The sequence below is a fragment of the Podarcis cretensis genome (assembly GCF_951804945.1).
Source record: "Podarcis cretensis genome assembly, chromosome: 4".
Lineage (NCBI taxonomy): Eukaryota > Metazoa > Chordata > Lepidosauria > Squamata > Lacertidae > Podarcis > Podarcis cretensis.
The window spans coordinates 79,767,317-79,785,511 of record NC_137173.1 but is presented as its reverse complement, the minus strand read 5'-3'; the positions used below and the strand labels follow the sequence as shown (position 1 = coordinate 79,785,511).

Genomic DNA, 18,195 nt, shown 5'->3' with positions numbered 1-18,195 from the left:
CCATCATTTTACATGGCCTCTAGCAGGTAATTATGACCTGAGCTGGAAAAATTGTGCGTGTTCTGGTTTTGAAATGCTTATTGGCCGCTGGGTTGTTGTTATATTTGTTCTGGCTTTTTAACAGAACTGAAATGTATGTTTTTAACTCAGGGGTGTCTAACATTTTGCAGACCAAGGAGTTGACTGTTGACCTAGCCTCTGTGGGGCACATGCCTGCAGAGGGTGTGAACATAACAAAAGTGAGTGTTGCCGAAATTGGCACCCCACTTCTCTGTTCACATACTTGCACAAACACACAGAAGGAAATATAGCCAGAATATTCTTTGTACTTTTTACTACAACAGACAAGCTCTCCTACCTCTCTGGAAATTGCTGGTATAGGACCTCTTAAATGTTACTTAGATTTACAAGTTTACTTCATACTTCACTAGGTGTCTTGGCAACATCCTCCAAAAATTCCTGAAATATTATTCTGAAAGAACTTTGAATCAATTAATACCCTTCTGTCTCTTCATAGAAATTAGACAGCCGGATGGCTTTAAAGAAGTTTCTGACAACACATTTATATCTTGAGTTTCAATAGCAGTAATCCTTACTTTTGAAATTAAGACATTAATAAAAGGATTAACTTTGAATCCCAATAATTCCTGCAGGTTTCTTAGCATCTATTCTTCTGTAAACAGTATCTGAAATGTTTGCCAACTCATAGCCATGGCAAAATGATGTCACTCGGCTTCACACAGACATCCTCAACATCCACAGATAGTTTTGTATTCTCTGAGATTCTTGAGTGGAGAAAGCACTGATAACACTTTTCCTCATGAACCAGTAGAACAGGATATCAGGTCTGACAGAAAAGACTCAGATTTATTCCTTGTTTGATTCATGCTTGAACTCGAATTTTCAGGATGGTTTCTTCATGAGAGGACATCACATGGTTATTTATAACTTTTGAACATCTCAGTCACTTCTATGATCAATCAAATACCATCTGCTGCTGTGACTAACTTAGTTCAGTGTCCAAGCACGCAGAAATAGAAGCTTCCTTAAGAAGAGTTTGGATTTGATATCCCGCCTTTCACTCCCTTTAAGGAGTCTCAAAGCGGCTAACATTTTCCTATCCCTTCCTCCCCCACAACAAACACTCTGTGAGGTCAGTGGGGCTGAGAGACTTCAGAGAAGTGTGACTAGCCCAAGGTCACCCAGCAGCTGCATGTGGAGGAGCGGAGATGCGAACCCGGTTCCCCAGATTTCGAGACTACCGCTCTTAACCACTACACTACACTGGCTCCACTAACCCAAGGGTGGGAAAAGACAGCTTCAAAATTAATGTATAAACTTATTTTACAGACCCCTACTACTTTAAAAATACTTCAGAGCCTCAAGCTTTCGCCTAAACACAAAGAAGATACATTAAATATATTGACTGCCGCTACTGAAATACATCACTACTTTATTTTCCAAAATTTCAGGTTGTCAGGGCTAACTCTGTCTATAATGGATTGTCATGGCATGTATTTTCACAGCTTCCCTCCTCCATTATTTGAATGTTCAAGTCATTTGGATAAATTGGTTTGTGCCGCAATGCAAGTTTGCCTGGTGTTTGCCAGTGGGATATGCTATTTAAAAATGATTAGCGACAGAAATGAAATAAACGCTTTTCTTCCCTGGTTTCCAAGGCCTTCTGGACGTTCACTATCAGACACTCTGTTTGTCAGTGGCACCTGCTATTTAAAAACGATTTGCATTCGGAATGAAATAAACATTACATATGTAGTAAGTCACCCAGGCCGACACCACACCAAAAAGCTCTTCCAGCTCAAACACTGCAGTTTGGGCTTCAAGTTAACAATGTAGTGGAAAGAAAGGAAAGGGGGAATACAAAGTCTATCGCCGTCTCTAGGCTTTGGAGAGCCTGTGGACACCCCACTCCCTCAGTGGGTCAACCTCTTCACTGTCATTGTCACCAGCTACTGCTCCTCTTCTCATTGCCAGCACTTGCTTGCTTGCCAAGCAGAGAGCCAATGAGGAAGCAGTAAGTGGCACCTACCGCTCTCCCTGTTCTTTGGGCCAAAACCAGAGGTGGGTGTGCAAGTGAGCAGGTTGCAATGCTACAGAGGAGGAGCAGGTTTAGGAGATTCTTGTCAGTGGGGCCCCTGCTGGGGTAGGCTCTTAGTAGATGCCAGACCCTCAAAGTGTCCCTATTTTCCAGGAACAGTCCTGGGTTTACAGAAGCCGTCCCGGTTTCTGTCCTGCTTTTCCTTAGGACAACTCTGTTTTCAACAGAGCCGCAAAAAGATCCCATTGAGCACATGGACTGACAATATGGACAGACTAGTTACATACGAACGAACTGCATATTGACACAAATTAAGAATGGATAAATATGAAGAAATATGGAAGGAATACTTAAGCGACAAGGCGGAAAGTGGTGGGAAGTAGGGGGAGGAGAGATGGGGAACTATTGTTAAAAAGGTGTAGTTATAGGTATATCAGTACTCAAATCTGAATTGTTAAATTGTGTTAATAGTGTTATTGTGGTTTTTGTTGTATGTTTTTTTGTGGTTGCTGTTTGTATTGAAAAAATGATTAAATAAATAAATAAAAAACCCCTCTGTTTTCAACAGAGAAAATTTGAAGGGTGCGGCAGGACGTCCCTATTTTCATCAGAGAAAAGTTGGAGGGTATGGAGTTGTCCAACCCCCAAGCCATCTGAAGGCAACCCTTTATATGCAAGGGGTTTAAAAAAAAAAAAGTTTGATATTTTATTATGTTTTTATATATGTTGGAAGCTGCACAGAGTGGCTGGGGCAAACCAGTCCACTTTGGAATTCAGGTTTGATGGATTCCTCCCACATCTGTAGTTTTTAGTGTGTGTTTCTGGATGTTGCCCCAGTATATCCCGTTTCAAACCCCGATGGCCAAACTAGCTGTAATGGCCACAGGCCTGCGTGCAGAATGTCGGCTGCCAAATCTGAATGAAGCGTCAGCGTTGTGGCAGATTTAAAGTACAGCATAAGCCAGTCTTCCCCTTATCTAGTCAAGGCTGGTAATCAATGGTGTTGATGCACTTGCCTCATGTAGCGAGTGCTAGTATTTGAGGAGAGGCAGCAAAATTTTGGGCTAGCTTCTCCTGCCCGCCTGCCCAAGCTAGCCCAACAGTGTCCTGTTGTCAGTGTTGAATTAACTGTACCTGAAATGGGGGGAGTGGAGAGGCAGGTTCTTGTCTTTAGTAAGCACTGCTCACATTTTAGTGAGGAAGGGCTGCAACTCAATGATAGCGCATCCGCTTTGCATGCTAAATGTCCGTGGTTCAATCACGGCAGTCTCCAGGTAGGGTTGGGAAGGACCACTGTTTGAAACCCAATGCTATTCACTTTCCCCACAATACAAACCTCCACTGGGAGAAAGAAAGAAAACTTCTATAGAAAGACAGGATGTTTTGAATGGATCATTGTGGATGCGAGTGGTTTTGGCTCCCTACCCCATATACAGTGGTGCCTCGCAAGACGAAAAGAATCCGTTCCGCGGGTCTCTTCGTCTAGCAGTTTTTTCGTCTTGCAAAGCAAGCCCATTAGCGGCTTAGCGGATTAGCACTATTAGCGGCTTAGCGGCTTTTAGCGGCTTTTATCGGCTTAGCGGATAAGCGGCTTAGCGGCTTAGAAAAAGGGGGTGGGAGGGAAGGGGAAAAAACCCGCAGGAACTCGCAAGACATTTTCGTCTTGCAAAGCAAGCCCATAGGAAATTCGTTTTGCGAAGCACCTCCAAAACGGAAAACTCTTTCGTCTAGCGAGTTTTCCGTCTTGCAAGGCATTCGTCTTGCGGGGCACCACTGTATTATAGGAAAATGGCAGGATCCAACTGGGCTTGGTGGCTATTGTTCTTCCTTGCACACTAAAGGCATGGCAGATCCAGGAAAACCAGAAGAAGAGGCTGCTACCTCTTTTGCAGCAGTGGTCTTACTCCTCCTCGCTAATGTTCAGGTTTAAGAGACACACCCATCTCGCTAATGAGCCAGATTCTTACCATTTACGTTACGGTAAATACATCCCACCAGTTGCAACACGTAAAGCGTTTTAATATTTAGCAAAAAGAGCTATGTTGGGTTTTTAAAACTTATACATGTGTTGTACTGACATTATGTTTCCCACTTTTTATTTAATTATTCTACACAAAATTTGATCGACATACATCTTTAGTTTGCAGACCAAAAAAATAATAATAATATGAAAATCACCGCACTGGAATGCCTTCAAGCAACAACCACCCATGTTGGCAGCCTATTAAAATTGCTATTGCAATCTTGACAACCCTCCAGATGAACATCAAACCTTCCTACAGTTCCTCCAGGGCTTGGGAGGGGGGTACCCCCCCCCAAGAACGTAATATTAAGAAGAATAAACCTTGAATGCTCCATTACTCCCTCCAGCTTTGTAGCTAATTTAGAATCTATTGATCCTGGTGCCAATACATCAACTCTACTTAGGGATGTTTTTTTGCTATCAAATTATCCTCTATTTCTTGACTAGCAGATGTGGTTATCACAACTCAGCCTGCAAACATTGTTTAGTGTGGTTGTGTTTCTTCAGTGCCGGAGACTGTATTATGTGACACTGAGGTATCGCTTAAAGGCAATGGGTGGGGGCCGAGAGAGACAGTATTCAAACGACATGGGAAATTTCAGTTTATATTAGCCGGCAAGACAGCATCCACAGCAAACCTTTAAAGCTAGGGTTGCCATATTTCAAGAGCTTTTTGGATCGATCGTCCAAAGTTGTTGAGCTTTCCTTTAGCGGATGGCAGCATGGCGAAGGGGCCTCTGGGAATTCTGGGGGGTTTGCTGGGAATAATAATTCTGGGGGGGGGATGTGTTTAAAAGTTATAGTATGTATGCAGCTCTGTATAGCTTCAAATGCAGAAACTGATTTGGTGGACACTGTTCCATCTGTGACCCAACTCGCCATATCTGGGAAGAATTAGGTTCTGGGGATCTGGAAGGAATTAATGAAGCAGACCTTCGACTAGATCTTAAGGGTTATATCCATAATGATAGCATTCAAGAGCCCAGTGTTATGACTATTACTGCTATTAATGGCACATGAGCACCCAGGTGTGTGTCTGCTCTCCACATTTTTTGTTTACCACGTGTATGGTTGATTTTCTCCTTCTGGTCTGTTCTTCCAGTGCTTGTCAGCGCTGATTTACAACCTGTTCAACAGGCAGCTTGCATTCGCGGAGAGGGTATTGCCTGACTTGTGCAATTGGGAGGAGCACGTGACCGTTCTCAGCACAGCCAAGCGCTTGCAAAGCTCACGGCTTGTATGAATTCTGCCTGCAGCCTGTGTGGCTTCAGATTCCTAGCGATCCTGCTCAGGCCTGTGAGTTGGCACAGGAATGGGATCAAATGCTAAAGTCCTTCCTAAGACTCCTTCTTCCTGCTTCTGCTTCTGCTGCAAACCCTGCTGCTCCTACAACCATAACAAGGAGAAAATAGCTTCTGTACACTTACTGTGGTCAGGGCATGAAGGAGCAAGTCGCACTTGTCCTCAGCATCTTCTTCTGACTGCAGATTTTCAGAGGTCCAGGCACCTGTCATTAGAGATGGACAAATGCGTCAGTTTCAGTTACTCACTTGGGTGAGCATTCTGGTGCACATTTATCCTGATGTACACATTCATCTAGGGACGTGGGTGGCGCTGTGGGTTAAACCACAGAGCCTAGGACTTGCCGATCAGAAGGTCGGCGGATCGAATCCCCGCGACGGGGTGAGCTCCGGTTGCTCGGTCCCTGCTCCTGCCAACCTTGCAGTTCGAAAGGACACCAAAGTGCAAGTAGATAAATAGGTACCGCTCCAGCGGGAAGGTAAACAGCGTTTCCGTGTGCTGCTTTGGTTCGCCAGAAGCGGCTTAGTCATGCTGGCCACATGAACCGGAAGTTGTACGCTGGCTCCCTCGGCCAATAAAGCGAGATGAGCGCTGCAACCCCAGAGTCGGTCACGACTGGACCTAATTGTCAGGGGTCCCTTTACCTTTACACATTCTTCTATGCAATTTTGCCTAGCATAATAATAATAATAATAATTTATTATTTATACCCCGCCCATCTGGCTGGGTTTCCCCAGCCACTCTGGGCGGCTTCCAACTGAATATTAAAAACAGTATAGCATCAGACATTAAAAACCTCCCTAAAGAGGGCTGCCTTCAGTTGTCTTTTAAAAGTAAAATAGTTGTTTATTGCTTTGACATCTGCTGGGAGGGCATTCCACAGGACAGGCACCACTACCGAGAAGGCCCTCTGCCTGGTTCCCTGTAATCTTACTTCTCGCAATGAGGGAACCGCCAGAAGGCCCTCGGTGCTGGATCTCAGTGTCTGGGCAGAACGATGGGGGTGGAGACGCTCCTTCAGGTATACAGGACCGAGGCCGTTTAGGGCTTTAAAGGTCAGCACCAACACTTTGAATTGTGCTTGGAAACGTACTGGGAGCCAATGCAGATCTCTCAGAACTGGTGTTATGTGGTCCTGGCGGCCACTCCCAGTCACCAGTCTAGCTGCCGCATTCTGGATTAATTGCAGTTTCCGGGTCACCTTCAAAGGTAGCCCCACGTAGAGCGCGTTGCAGTAGTCCAAGCGGGAGATAACTAGAGCATGCACTACTCTGGCAAGATAGTCCGTGGGCAGGTAGGGTCTTAGCCTGCGTACCAGGTGGAGCTGGTAGACAGCTGCCCTGGACACAGAATTAACCTGTGCCTCCATGGACAGCTGTGAGTCCAAAATGACTCCCAGGCTGCGCACCTGGTCCTTCAGGGGCAGAGTTACCCCATTAGCATACACATTTTTGCAAGCAAAATTGTTAATTAAATTTCTATACCATCTTTTATTCAAAGGTCACAGGGCAATTAACAACATAAAAGCACAAAAATGCATACCATAATAACACACAAAACAATAACCTCCATACCACACACCAGATTTAAAGACTATAGATTGTTTAATTAGCATATTTTTGCCTGGTGCCTAAAAATATGTAATGAAAGTATCAGGCAAGCCTTGTGATGGAGAGCATTCCTCAAGCAGGGAGCCACTGCAGAAAAGGCTCCATTCTCATGTTGTCACCCATATGCAGATGACACAGCTTGGCCCTATCCTGTTCCTACAAACAATGATTAGCGAATGGGGACTTCCCCCACTTTGAGCCAAAACCAACCTACAGAAAACTGCTTGTTAGCCCTCCTAAGAACATAAAGAGAGTTCTTCTGGACTGGACCAGTGGTCCATCTAGTCCGCCATTTTGTTCGATATGGAAAGCCAGCAAGCAGGGCTTGAGCTCAACAGCACTCTATCCACTTGTGACTCTTAGCAATGAGTGCTCAGAGGCACGCAGCCACAAATGGTGGAGGGAGAGCTTTGTCCTCCGTTCATTTTTCTAATACTCTTTTAAGGCAAATTCCATAACCATGCATGTTGTGAAGAAGTACTTTGTCTTTCTAAAGCCTTCCAACGTTGGTTAGGTAGCCGCAGTTCTTGTATTATGAAAGAGGGTGGAAAAACCTCTCCCTATCAGCTTTCTCCATGACATGCAAAATCTGATGTTTATTCTAAACTAAAAAGTCCGAAAGGACCTTTCTTCATAGGAAAGTTGCTCCAGTCCCTTGATCACTTCGGTTGCCCTTATCTGATCCTCTCCAGCTCTTCCAGTGTTTTCCCTGTGGCTTCAAGGAACACTTTAGCCTCAGCCAACCCCCTATCAAGCTTTGAGAGGGAAGGGGAATTTCCAGACAGATACAAGCTCTGTTATACACACACATTCTTTTCTTTCCCGCTCCCATTCGGTATTGTTGAATGTTTCAAATGTTGTGTCCTTTGTAGTACTTTGCATAGCCTTCTAGGTCTGTATGGCATTACCACCCACCCTTCATCAAGGTCTCTGGGTACGGCTTCAATACGAAACACATCCCAGAAGCAGCGTGGAAAAAAAAGTTCCTTTCATGAGACGCGTCAGCAATTGGCATTACAACAAGATAAACCACCCTGTGTGAAATTTAAAAGAGGAATCATAATGCGATGCAGGACCACCCAGGACCGGTGCTGCTTCCTGACAATTTAAATGCATATGCCATAATTGCACCAATTTCCAGTGCAGCAGGCTTAGGCTGATTCGCTTCATTCCACCTTTCCTCATGCACTTCAAGATTGCTAAGAGCAGAAATAATAAAATACAACAAAGGCCAACGGAACAAAAAAAAAAAGAGATCAGCAAATAACTCCCAATCCTAGCCGCAATAAACAAATATTCTAGGTACAGTAGGATTATATGCCAGTTAGAAGCCAAAAGCTGTGGTCTAACACTGGGTTAAACCACAGAGCCTGGGACTTGCCGATCAGAAGGTCGGCGGTTCGAATCCCCGCAACGGGGTGAGCTCCCATTGTTCAGTCCCTGCTCCTGCCAACCTAACAGTTCGAAAGCACGTCAAAGTGCAAGTAGATAAATAGGTACCGCTCCGGTGGGAAGGTAAGTGGCGTTTCCATGCGCTGCTCTGGTTTGCCAGAAGCGGCTTAGTCATGCTGGCACATGACCCGGAAGCTGTCTGCAGACAAACGTCGGCTCCCTCGGCCTATAGAGCGAGATGAGCGTGCAACCCCAGAGTCGGTCACGACTGGACCGATTGGTAAAGGTCCCTTTACCTTCGCCTTAACACTGGGGTAGAAGGCAGGCATCCGATGTGTGCTATGCAGAGAGTTCAGGTCGAGTGGCCCCTCCCCAGTGTGCCCCTGATGTGCAACTAGCTCAGGTTTTCCAAAAATCTGCCAGTGCAGCCTCAGAACAGCTGAATGAACCATTTTGTTCATATTGCACTTTTGATCTGAATGGAAAATAAGGCACCAGAACATACTGGAAACAAAGCAAATATTGTTATGTGGGAAGGGAGCCATGAGTGCAATCACAAGGTATGGATACGTATCTGGTGATAATTTTGCAGAAAGGGCACATTTAAAATGTATTTCCTGGTGGAGGATGAAAAGAGAACGAGAAGGGCAAGGAATAAGGGAGGGCACTATAGGAAACTGAGGACGAGAGATGGAAAGAACTACATTTTATAATATTGTTTTTAAACTTTAAATATTGAGCGATTTAGAGATGGTTTTAGATAAGCAAATGTCTCAAAATGACAGCCTTGACTAGCGAAGAATGTATTATGATCAGACAATGTGTTCTTCAGTAGGAGGAAGAGTTGTAGCTCAATGGTAAGGTTCCTGCTTTGCATTTGTAAGGTCCCAGGCTCGACCCCCCCTACTCCTTAGCCTTTTCTTCTCCTGAAGATATCCCACAAGGCAGCAGAGATTTAGGTTCCGAGTTTTCCTTCTCCTAGATGGGCTACCTTCCCAGGCTGACAAGCCCCATCTGCCCCTCACTTCCTTATACAGCATGGACAGAAAAAGCCTTCTTGACTGTTGGACCCACTGTTGGTCTCGTCCACTCAATCTGTCAGAGCCTGTCTTCACATGCAGGGAAGTCTCTAACTCACTGAGGGCTTGAGATCCGTCAACTACCCTCACCTGGTTTAGCCAAATCTGAAGGCAGCCCTGTTTAGGGAACTTTTTAATGTCTGATGTTTGTTTGTTTGTTTGTTTGTTTGTTTGTTTGTTTTATTTATATTTATTTATTTATTTATTTATTTATTTATTTATTTATTTTCATTGATTCTAAACTACAGTTTTCAGGATTCTTTGGAGGGAGCTATTTGCTGTAAATGTTCTTTAAACATATGTTGTGGGTCTGACCTTCAACTCTAAATTAGAACAGAGAAGAGATTAGGACACCCAAAGGAATTAAGTGATGAAGGTAAAAGTCCTCAAATTCCACACTGACATAGGAGAAACAATTCCATTGTCACCACACATGAAAAATACAGACATTTGTTGGGGGGGGGGGTGTGGAAGGAAAAAGGTTAATTTTGAAAAGCCTCTTCTGCACTGGTAAACACTTCTCATTTTATGATTATTTTACCACATCTGCTTCTGATGAAGGTCTTCTTCAGAATCACCTGACTTGCATTGAAAACAGGATATGGGATTAGACTGACAGCTCATTTGAGGCAGGAAAGATGCCGAATGTTTCAACACAAAGAATGGAATAAGGAAAATTGGTCCCCTGTGTTTTGCTGGCTCCATTTTTTTACACTACACATGTACAATACAATCTCATTTTGATGCTTACCTTGTGATAAAACAACACAGAATTGTGAGAATCTTGGCAAGCAGCTTAAGGCTGTTTTAATTCAAAATCTTTTTGCCAAAACTGGGGGGGGGGGGGGAGAGAGAGAGAGAGAGAGAGAGAGAGAGAGAGAGAGAGAAATGTGATGTCTATATTTTAAAAAAACAAACAAACAGCAACTATGTTTCTGTTATAGACACCAGAATCATGATCCACACATATGATGAGTATACTTTGTGTGTCTGGAATCTGATGATCACTCAGCTTAGAAATTTTTGGCAGTCATCTGCTCCCTAGTGGAGAATTTACCTCATGATACTGTTTTTCCTCCTTCTTTCCGTGACATGTTTTGGCACATCGAGCTTTGTCCATAAACACCTTTGGTCAGTTCACCTGATAGCATAATAAACTAGCTTCTACTGTAGAACAAACTTACCAAGGAAGGAATAGAAGAAATCTGTGGGCGGCGGAACAATTAACCTGTTCCTGTAACGAGGCAAGATACTCTGTACAGGGTTTCCCAGTGCATAGCACTCCTAGGAAGAAGTGTTGTTGTCAAAGGTGAGACCAATCACGTAGGGATGAAGAAACCCTGTGTCCCTCCCTGTGTTGTTAGACTACATCACATCACCCCAGGCTATTTGCCATGCTGGCTAGGGCTAATAGAAGTTAAAGTCCAACAACATCTGGGGAGTCGTGGGTTCCCCATTCCTAGATTAAGGGGGAATCTAAAGCTGGTTGAGTTTCCTAAAGCAGTCAGGAGGAGTGAGATGGATGGAATGGAAAGATGGAAAGCAGGGAATGACTTTGGTAAGGGGGCAGAAAATGTTGTGTAACAGGGTTCTGGGTGATCCTCCTTTAATATGCAGGCCGTTTAATACAGTTTGCTGTTGTTTTAATTAATCTCTGTATCACTTCCCTAACCAGAAGTCTGTGCCAAACCCAAGCCGACCTCATGTACCTTAACGTACCTACTTAGCAGCCTCAGTTCCTACAAATGAAAAATGGAAATAACAGAGGTTCCGTGAGAGTAAATAAAGAGTAAAACTAACACCTTAGGCCAAGAAAAACACTCTGTAAATGATACATTAATGAAAACCAGAGGGAACGGTTTGTCCATTGTGACAGCACATGAGACATGTAGCGAATTTATGGGCCTCCAACCCACACCAACCCAAGCCTGCATGGCCATAGTTTGGGACGGTAGGTCAGCAACAACTGAGGATCAGAAAAGTGGTGAGAATCATAGAATTGTTGAGTTGGAAGGGACCCGAAGGATTTAGTCTGACCCCCGGAATGCAAAAATCTCAACTAGATCATACATGACAGACGGCCATCCAACCTCTGCTTAAAAACTACCAAGGAAGGAGAGTCCACCTCCTTCTGAGGGAGTCTGCTCCATTGTCTTACTATCAGAAAGTTCTTCTTGATGTTTAGTTGGAATATCCTTTCTTGTAACTTGAAGCCATTGGTTTGAGTCCTAGTCTCTGGAGCAGGAGAAAACAAGTTTGCTCCATCTTCCATGTGACACCCCTTTAAATCTTTGAAGATGGCTATCATCTCTCCTCTCTGTCTCTTATCTAGACTAAACATACCCAACTCCCTCAACCATTCTCCATAAGGCTTTGTTGCCAAATCCTTGATCATCCTGGTTGCCCTCCTCCACACATGCTCCAGCTTGCCAATATCTAAGTCTTAAATTATGGCACCAAGAACTGGACACAGTACTCCGGGTCTGATTAATGCAGAATGGAGCAGGACTATGGCTTTCCTTGATCGGGACAAATACTTCTATTGATGCAGCCTAGAAGAGCATCGGCGTTTTTGCTGCTGCATCAAACAGTTGACCCGTGTTAGATTTGTCATCAGGCAATGGGACACAATCACCCACCATATCTGATGGGCACCAAGGTAGCCTAGTGAGCAGGTCTCATGTCCTCCAGCTCCTTGCCACTCCACCTTGTGCCTGCTTGCTCAAGCAGATGGCGGAGTTTGTAGCTAATGAGCTGAACAACACATGCAAGAAATGCCTGCAGGAAAGCAGGATCTGAGCTAGCTGCCACTCAAGCCTGCAGACTATGCCTTTCCCAACTTTCCTGCGGTACACATTGGAAGACGATGACAAGCAAGATAGGCAGCTAAGCAAATGTTGCCGCCTCAGCTCATGAGAATGGGAATAGCCAGAGGCACATGTGGGTGGGTGCTCAGTTGCTGCCGTTCCACAGATTCTGTCACCTGAGGCAGGTGCTTCATTCTGCCCAATGGTAGGGCTGCCCCTGATGAGTGTTAGAAACTGAGATATGAAAGCTAGGAGCTAAATGTCACCTTAAACTTAGGTTATGGGCACCACAACAGATTGCCTAGGCGTGCTTTTTTAATAACAAGAATACAAAGCTGAAAATGAATGAACTGCAGCTAAAGTCTTATATTAATTTTTCACATGGTCTAGTCCTCATATGAAGACTGCAAAAAACAAAGCCATACTTCCCCTGCCCGCCTCCCTAATATTCTTATGAGGGTCCCTTCTCCCATCCTCAGAGAGTGGCTGGAAGTGAGGAGGCAGAAAAAGGTCTTCTTTTCGTTCCAGCAATGGCAGTTTTAATCTGAAATCTTAGGTGCGGTACTGCTCCCAGAGCTCAGAAACATTAATGAAATTCCCTGTCGCAAAACATGCCTAGAACAATGGGAGTTTCGAACGCTGCTCTAGACGGAAGGCTATTTCAGGCTCAACAAACTTTTTATTAAAGCTGAGACACAGTGAACACAACCACTCCCTTCCAGAGCACAGTGGACATGCTGGTGTCCCCATAGAATTTAGGTTACCCATCGCTAACTTGCTTGCTTTTCAGTCAGACAAGCGCGGCTACTTTTTGCTGGAGCAGGGCCAACAGGTCTACAGTGACAGTTGCAGAAGCAACCATAACATTATTTATGTGCCAGCTCTCCACACCTGTGCCAGAGTTAGGGAACAGATAAATACAGCACAGGGAGGAGTGTGTTCTTGGATTGCATCCAGTGCAATGATGCACAGGTAGCTGGAATGTTTGGCCAATCTAAACACACTAACTGTTCACCTAAGGCAGGGGGCCTTTTTCCTTCCACAATGATAGATATATGGTTCTGTCCTCCAAATGTGTGTATGGGGAAGAAAGAGAAGAAAATAGTAATTATATTGTTTTCTCTAATGGCTGCACGTAGGTAGGTTTGTTGTTGGTTTTTTGCTGCGCAACCCAAAGTTGCACAGCTCAAACCACATTGATTTAATGAGAAAGTTCAGCACACGGTTCACTCTCTCCTGTGGAAATCAATAGGTCTTTTAAAAAGTGCCCCACGTTGCTTGGAGTGTGTTCTAAAGCAATGAGAGAGAGAGAGAGAGAGAGAGAGAGAATGAGAGATCCCTTCCCAGTCCCCATCTCCATCCAGTAACTTGTCTCAGCTAGTCTACTTGCTGGAAGGAATATTCAAAGCGAGTTCACTGCTTGCTGGTTAAGAGTTATAATCACTGCTTCAACTATGTCGAATTTAAATGTAAGATACGGGTATGTGATTAAAAAAAGAGATTTTTTTAGCACATATGCAGCCACAGTTGCCTTGAGATTTAGGGAAAGCTCTTAATTTGACACGGGCTTTTGAAACGAATTTCTAGAAAGGTAGTTAATGTTTTCTGCGAAGACCACACTGCCGCAGCCACACCTCAAAACTTCAGAGATATTTAATTTGTTCAATCCCTGCAGCATATACCATGTTGTAGCAGCAGCAGCAGCAGCAGCAGCATTAATGCTGGGCTCCCCCCACCTCCCCGCTATCCTACTTCAGAGCAGGATTTTTAACTCTTTCCTCTCCCAATACATTATCAAGAGAGAGAGAGAAAAGATTAATGAATCTTATCAATTTTCTGTTGTGCCTTAGGTGAGATTCTTAGATGCCAGCTTTTTAAATTTTAATATGGGAGACTTAAGGATTTCCCAGAATGTTTTACATATGTAACAACAAAGCCCCCTCCAAAAAAAACAAAACAGGCTTGAAAAGGACAAGAAGGAACATATAAGAATAAGGCCACCAACTAGACATGGAAACCTAATATTAAGATGCTAAGGCTGCACTCATTTTCCTGGAACCAATCCCCACGCTCTTCGGATCAGACTTGGGGCAGACAGCGCTGTATAAGCTGAGCATGATTCCAAAACCTGGCTTTTCGAGATGAACATTTTGTCTTTCTGGAAATCAAAACTTTATACACTGGGAACAGGGAATCTTGGGCAAGACCTCCAAAAGCAAGATACATAGAAAGCCATCTTTATTTCTAGTAGAAAAGGGGCAGGGAGGCAGGGCGGGAGGCAGAATGAAATATCAGGCTGTGCATTCTTCTTCTTCTACAATAGTGAGCAATTAACAATATTTTAACATAATTTTATGCTCACTTTTTAATGGAGAACCCAGACTACATTATTGCCAGCGTGTTGTTTTCTGTCTCCTGTCGTTTTTCAGATCTGATCCGAAGTGGTTCCCCTCCCCCTTTAAAAACAATTAAAATGCCATGGACAGTCAGCAAGGGCAACCAAGTAACTACCGAGACTGCTCAGGGCTACTGTGCCTTTAATTAGAAGTTTCCTTCTCTAGAAAGAGCAGCTTCCTCTGCCTCTTATTGCTTCCTGTTCAGCATAGCCTTGGGTTCAATGAACCCTGTAATGAATTAGATCCTGTTTCCCGTAGGAATGGAGGATGGCTTTAATTACTGGTCTCATCTAATTTTTAGTTTATGCTGACATAGCACTAATTTGCAATAAAAAGGGGGGGAAGGGAAGGAAAAAATTATAACAGTAGTGAAATAATTTCCAGGGAACAGGAATGCACTACTTACAGGATAATTTCATCAGTAATGCTGGGCTTGCTCGTCTATTAAATACAGAAAATTAGGCAACCATCCTCTGTACTGATAATGATTCATATGCACAGACAGAATTAATTAGCAGCAGTATCACTTCATCCATTTCCTTCTCCTTGCAAACAACATTTTTACAAATTGATATAGGCTTGATTAATTCATGCCTCCAGAAACCATTATTTTAAACCAAATTTAATGCACTAAATTCTTCCACACGCATACTCCCACCCACAAAATGAGAGACTTTCAAAATAAGTTTTATGAAGAGCATTTCTCCATCTGATCTGATGCATGTCTAGCTGGTATAAACACCAACATTTTGTTGATTCCCCTTCACTTTTTCTTCTCGCTCATCAGGTAATCAGTGATTGGTTAAGGACTCTACTGAACTAAACTAGTTGAACAACCCACTTTTAGAACAAAGGAGGAACAGAGTTTATCAGGGCCTAATAAGAAGGACCTACTCAGAAGTAAGTCCTATTGAGTTCAGTGGGACTTATTCCCAGGTAATTGTGTTTAGGATTGCAGCATTATGTCAACGTACTTGGGACTAAGTTATATTGAAATCAGTAGAACTTACTTCTAAAGTTGAAGCTACAGTCCTAACTACAGCTACTGGAGGGTGGAACTTACTTCAGACTAAACATGAATAGGGATTGCACCATTAAATGTTTTTCTTGCAATTAACAACTGATTTTTCTTTTTCAGTTAATTTATCAGGATAATATGCTGCGCATGGGAGAATGTAAATGGAGTCAAATGTTTCCTTTTATCATGGTAGGTATTTCAAGGACATATGTTTCAGAAAAGTCGCTACAGTTATAAACCCTAGAAAATTAACAACAGTGGCATAGCGTGGGGGTGCAGGGGGGGCTGGCCGCACCGGGTGCAACATCTGGGGGTTAGGGTTAGGGGGCGCAAATCCACGGGTTATGGGGCGCAAATCCATGGGTTAGGGGGCGCAAATTACTTGCCTTGCCCCGGGTGCTGACAACCCACGCTACGCCACTGATTAACAATAAGCATAATTTTACTTTTGTTAACCTGAGCAAACATTATTTAATATCTGCACAGTTGCTTCAGATGAAGTCCTTGTAGACATCATCAGGATTTCTTCCCCAGAAAATATTTTGAAATATAATATGAAATCCAACTACTCTTAAAACTGTTGCATCTCAAGGATATCAGCAACAAGAATACCTCATATTAGGAAAAACTGCAAACATGCAACTATTAGCCAAAATTGCATACGGAGATGAAGATCATTAAGCAAAAAGCACACAAAAATGCACAATTTTATGCAGTGTGTTGTTTGTTGTTTTTGTTTTTTTAAAATGCAAAGTGATGTGGAAATTGGAGAAATGAAGACTGGAAAAACGAGAAACCAAAACGGACAGAGTTGTCCATCGCTAGAGAGTGACAAGACATGGCAATAACAGAGAGATTAAAAGTCAGAGTGGTTCACCCTCTGATAGTATTGTTTTTAGACAAATGTGATGCATTGACAACTGGGAAACTGGGCAATGGAATTAACCAGTATTCATCCTTTGGTGACAGGCGTCACTTGTTTATTCTGCTAATGCCGAATATTCCAACTGTGGCGAAAATGAGTACTACAACCAGACTACTGGAATGTGCCACGATTGTCCGCAATGTGAGCCAGGAGAAGAACCTTATATGGTGAGTTCTTCACATACTTGCAATCTTATCCTAGAGGTGGCCGTAGGAACATCTGCACTGCACTGCACTGCACTGCGTTATCCATAGTGGTCCTTACACACTTCTGGAAGTCCAGTGTCGTTGTATTTAATAACTGCTCAGCCTTCCTCCCTTTTCAATACTACCGAAAGGAGTATTGAATATAGTCACAGTCCAACACACCACACAGTCCTGCAAGTGCTGTTATTTCTCATGCTCCATGCTCATTATTCTAAATTCCCCCCGCTGTCAGGAAAATGGTCACCACATGGCTGTTGCGAAGGAAACAGCCACCATGCTTCCAGGAGGAATGTTAAAGCAGTCTGGCACAGGCCAGCAGGGCAGAAACAATCTCTCTCCAAGGCACTTTCAGATAATTACACTGAATCAAGAAATTTTATTTGGCCTGTGTTCTGTTGTCCTCGTCAACATTTGCTTTTTAATGGGGACCATATTTCGAATGGAGAAGGGCTACACAACATTGGCTCTGCCCTCTTCTGCCCCAGCTGAGGGGCTCTTTAAGACCCTCCCTGTAGTGTAACCAGCCACAGAAGTCCTGCCAGAGTCCTGTGCTTTATGTATCTCATCCTCCCCACCTCCTTTGATCAGGGTCTTGGCTTGTGATGAGAGGAAGCAGTAGAGAGAGCCATAGCCCCCAAGGACGTTGACAGAGACTCTCTGTGGCTAGTGCAACACGGAGAAAGAGAAGGCTTAAGGCACCCTTGAGTGAAAGTTGCTGGGGTGTTGGTGCCATGTTCACTTCTATGCGACCTATGGGGAAAAGGAAAGGAAAAGGAAAAGACCCACCCGCAAAAGGCAGCTCACAACAGCTAAACTACAAATTTCAAACAAGAAAATAAAATGGCTTTGTTTTAGAGAAAACACCAAGAAGCAATACAGTGGTACCTTGGGTTACATAAACTTCAGGTTACATACACTTCAGGTTACAGACTCTGCTAACCCAGAAATATTACCTCAGGTTAAGAACTTTGCTTTAGGATGAGAACAGAAATCATGCTCCAGCGGCATGGCAGCAGCAGGAGGCCCCATTAGCTAAAGTGGTGCTTCAGGTTAAGAACAGTTTCAGGTTAAGAATGGACCTCTGGAATGAATTAAGTACTTAACCCGAGGTACCACTGTAAACGTATTTTTAAATTTAATTGTTGTTCGTTTTGCAAATCTACAAAAACAAAAACAACCTGCATGCAAACATTGCAAAACTGAAGAACGTTATTTAGAAAATAAAAGAAAACCAATGAGATCTAGAACATCATGGTTAAAAGCAATCAGCTCTGCTGTTGTTAAATCATGGGTGGCAGTGGGGAGAAGCAAGAATAGAGACGCTTCCCCAGGGAGGGGGTTCCACTGCCTGGCACTATGTCAGAGAAAGACCTAGATC

The 18,195-nt window shown here is 43.6% G+C and overlaps 1 protein-coding gene across 3 annotated transcripts in view; it reads left to right on the top strand.

Moving 5' to 3' along the window:
• Positions 1–18,195, top strand: part of EDAR (ectodysplasin A receptor) — a 78,973-nt gene that overhangs the window by 41,230 nt on the left and 19,548 nt on the right. For 2 of the 3 annotated variants that reach the window (XM_079972867.1, XM_079972866.1), the window contains exons 2-3: positions 15,807–15,875; positions 16,656–16,778. In XM_079972867.1, coding sequence (XP_079828993.1) covers positions 15,825–15,875; positions 16,656–16,778 — 174 coding nt within the window. In that variant the 5' untranslated portion in view covers positions 15,807–15,824. Of the gene's footprint in view, positions 1–15,455; positions 15,569–15,806; positions 15,876–16,655; positions 16,779–18,195 lie in introns of all 3 variants that reach the window. The other variant, XM_079972868.1, reaches the window with a different exon arrangement.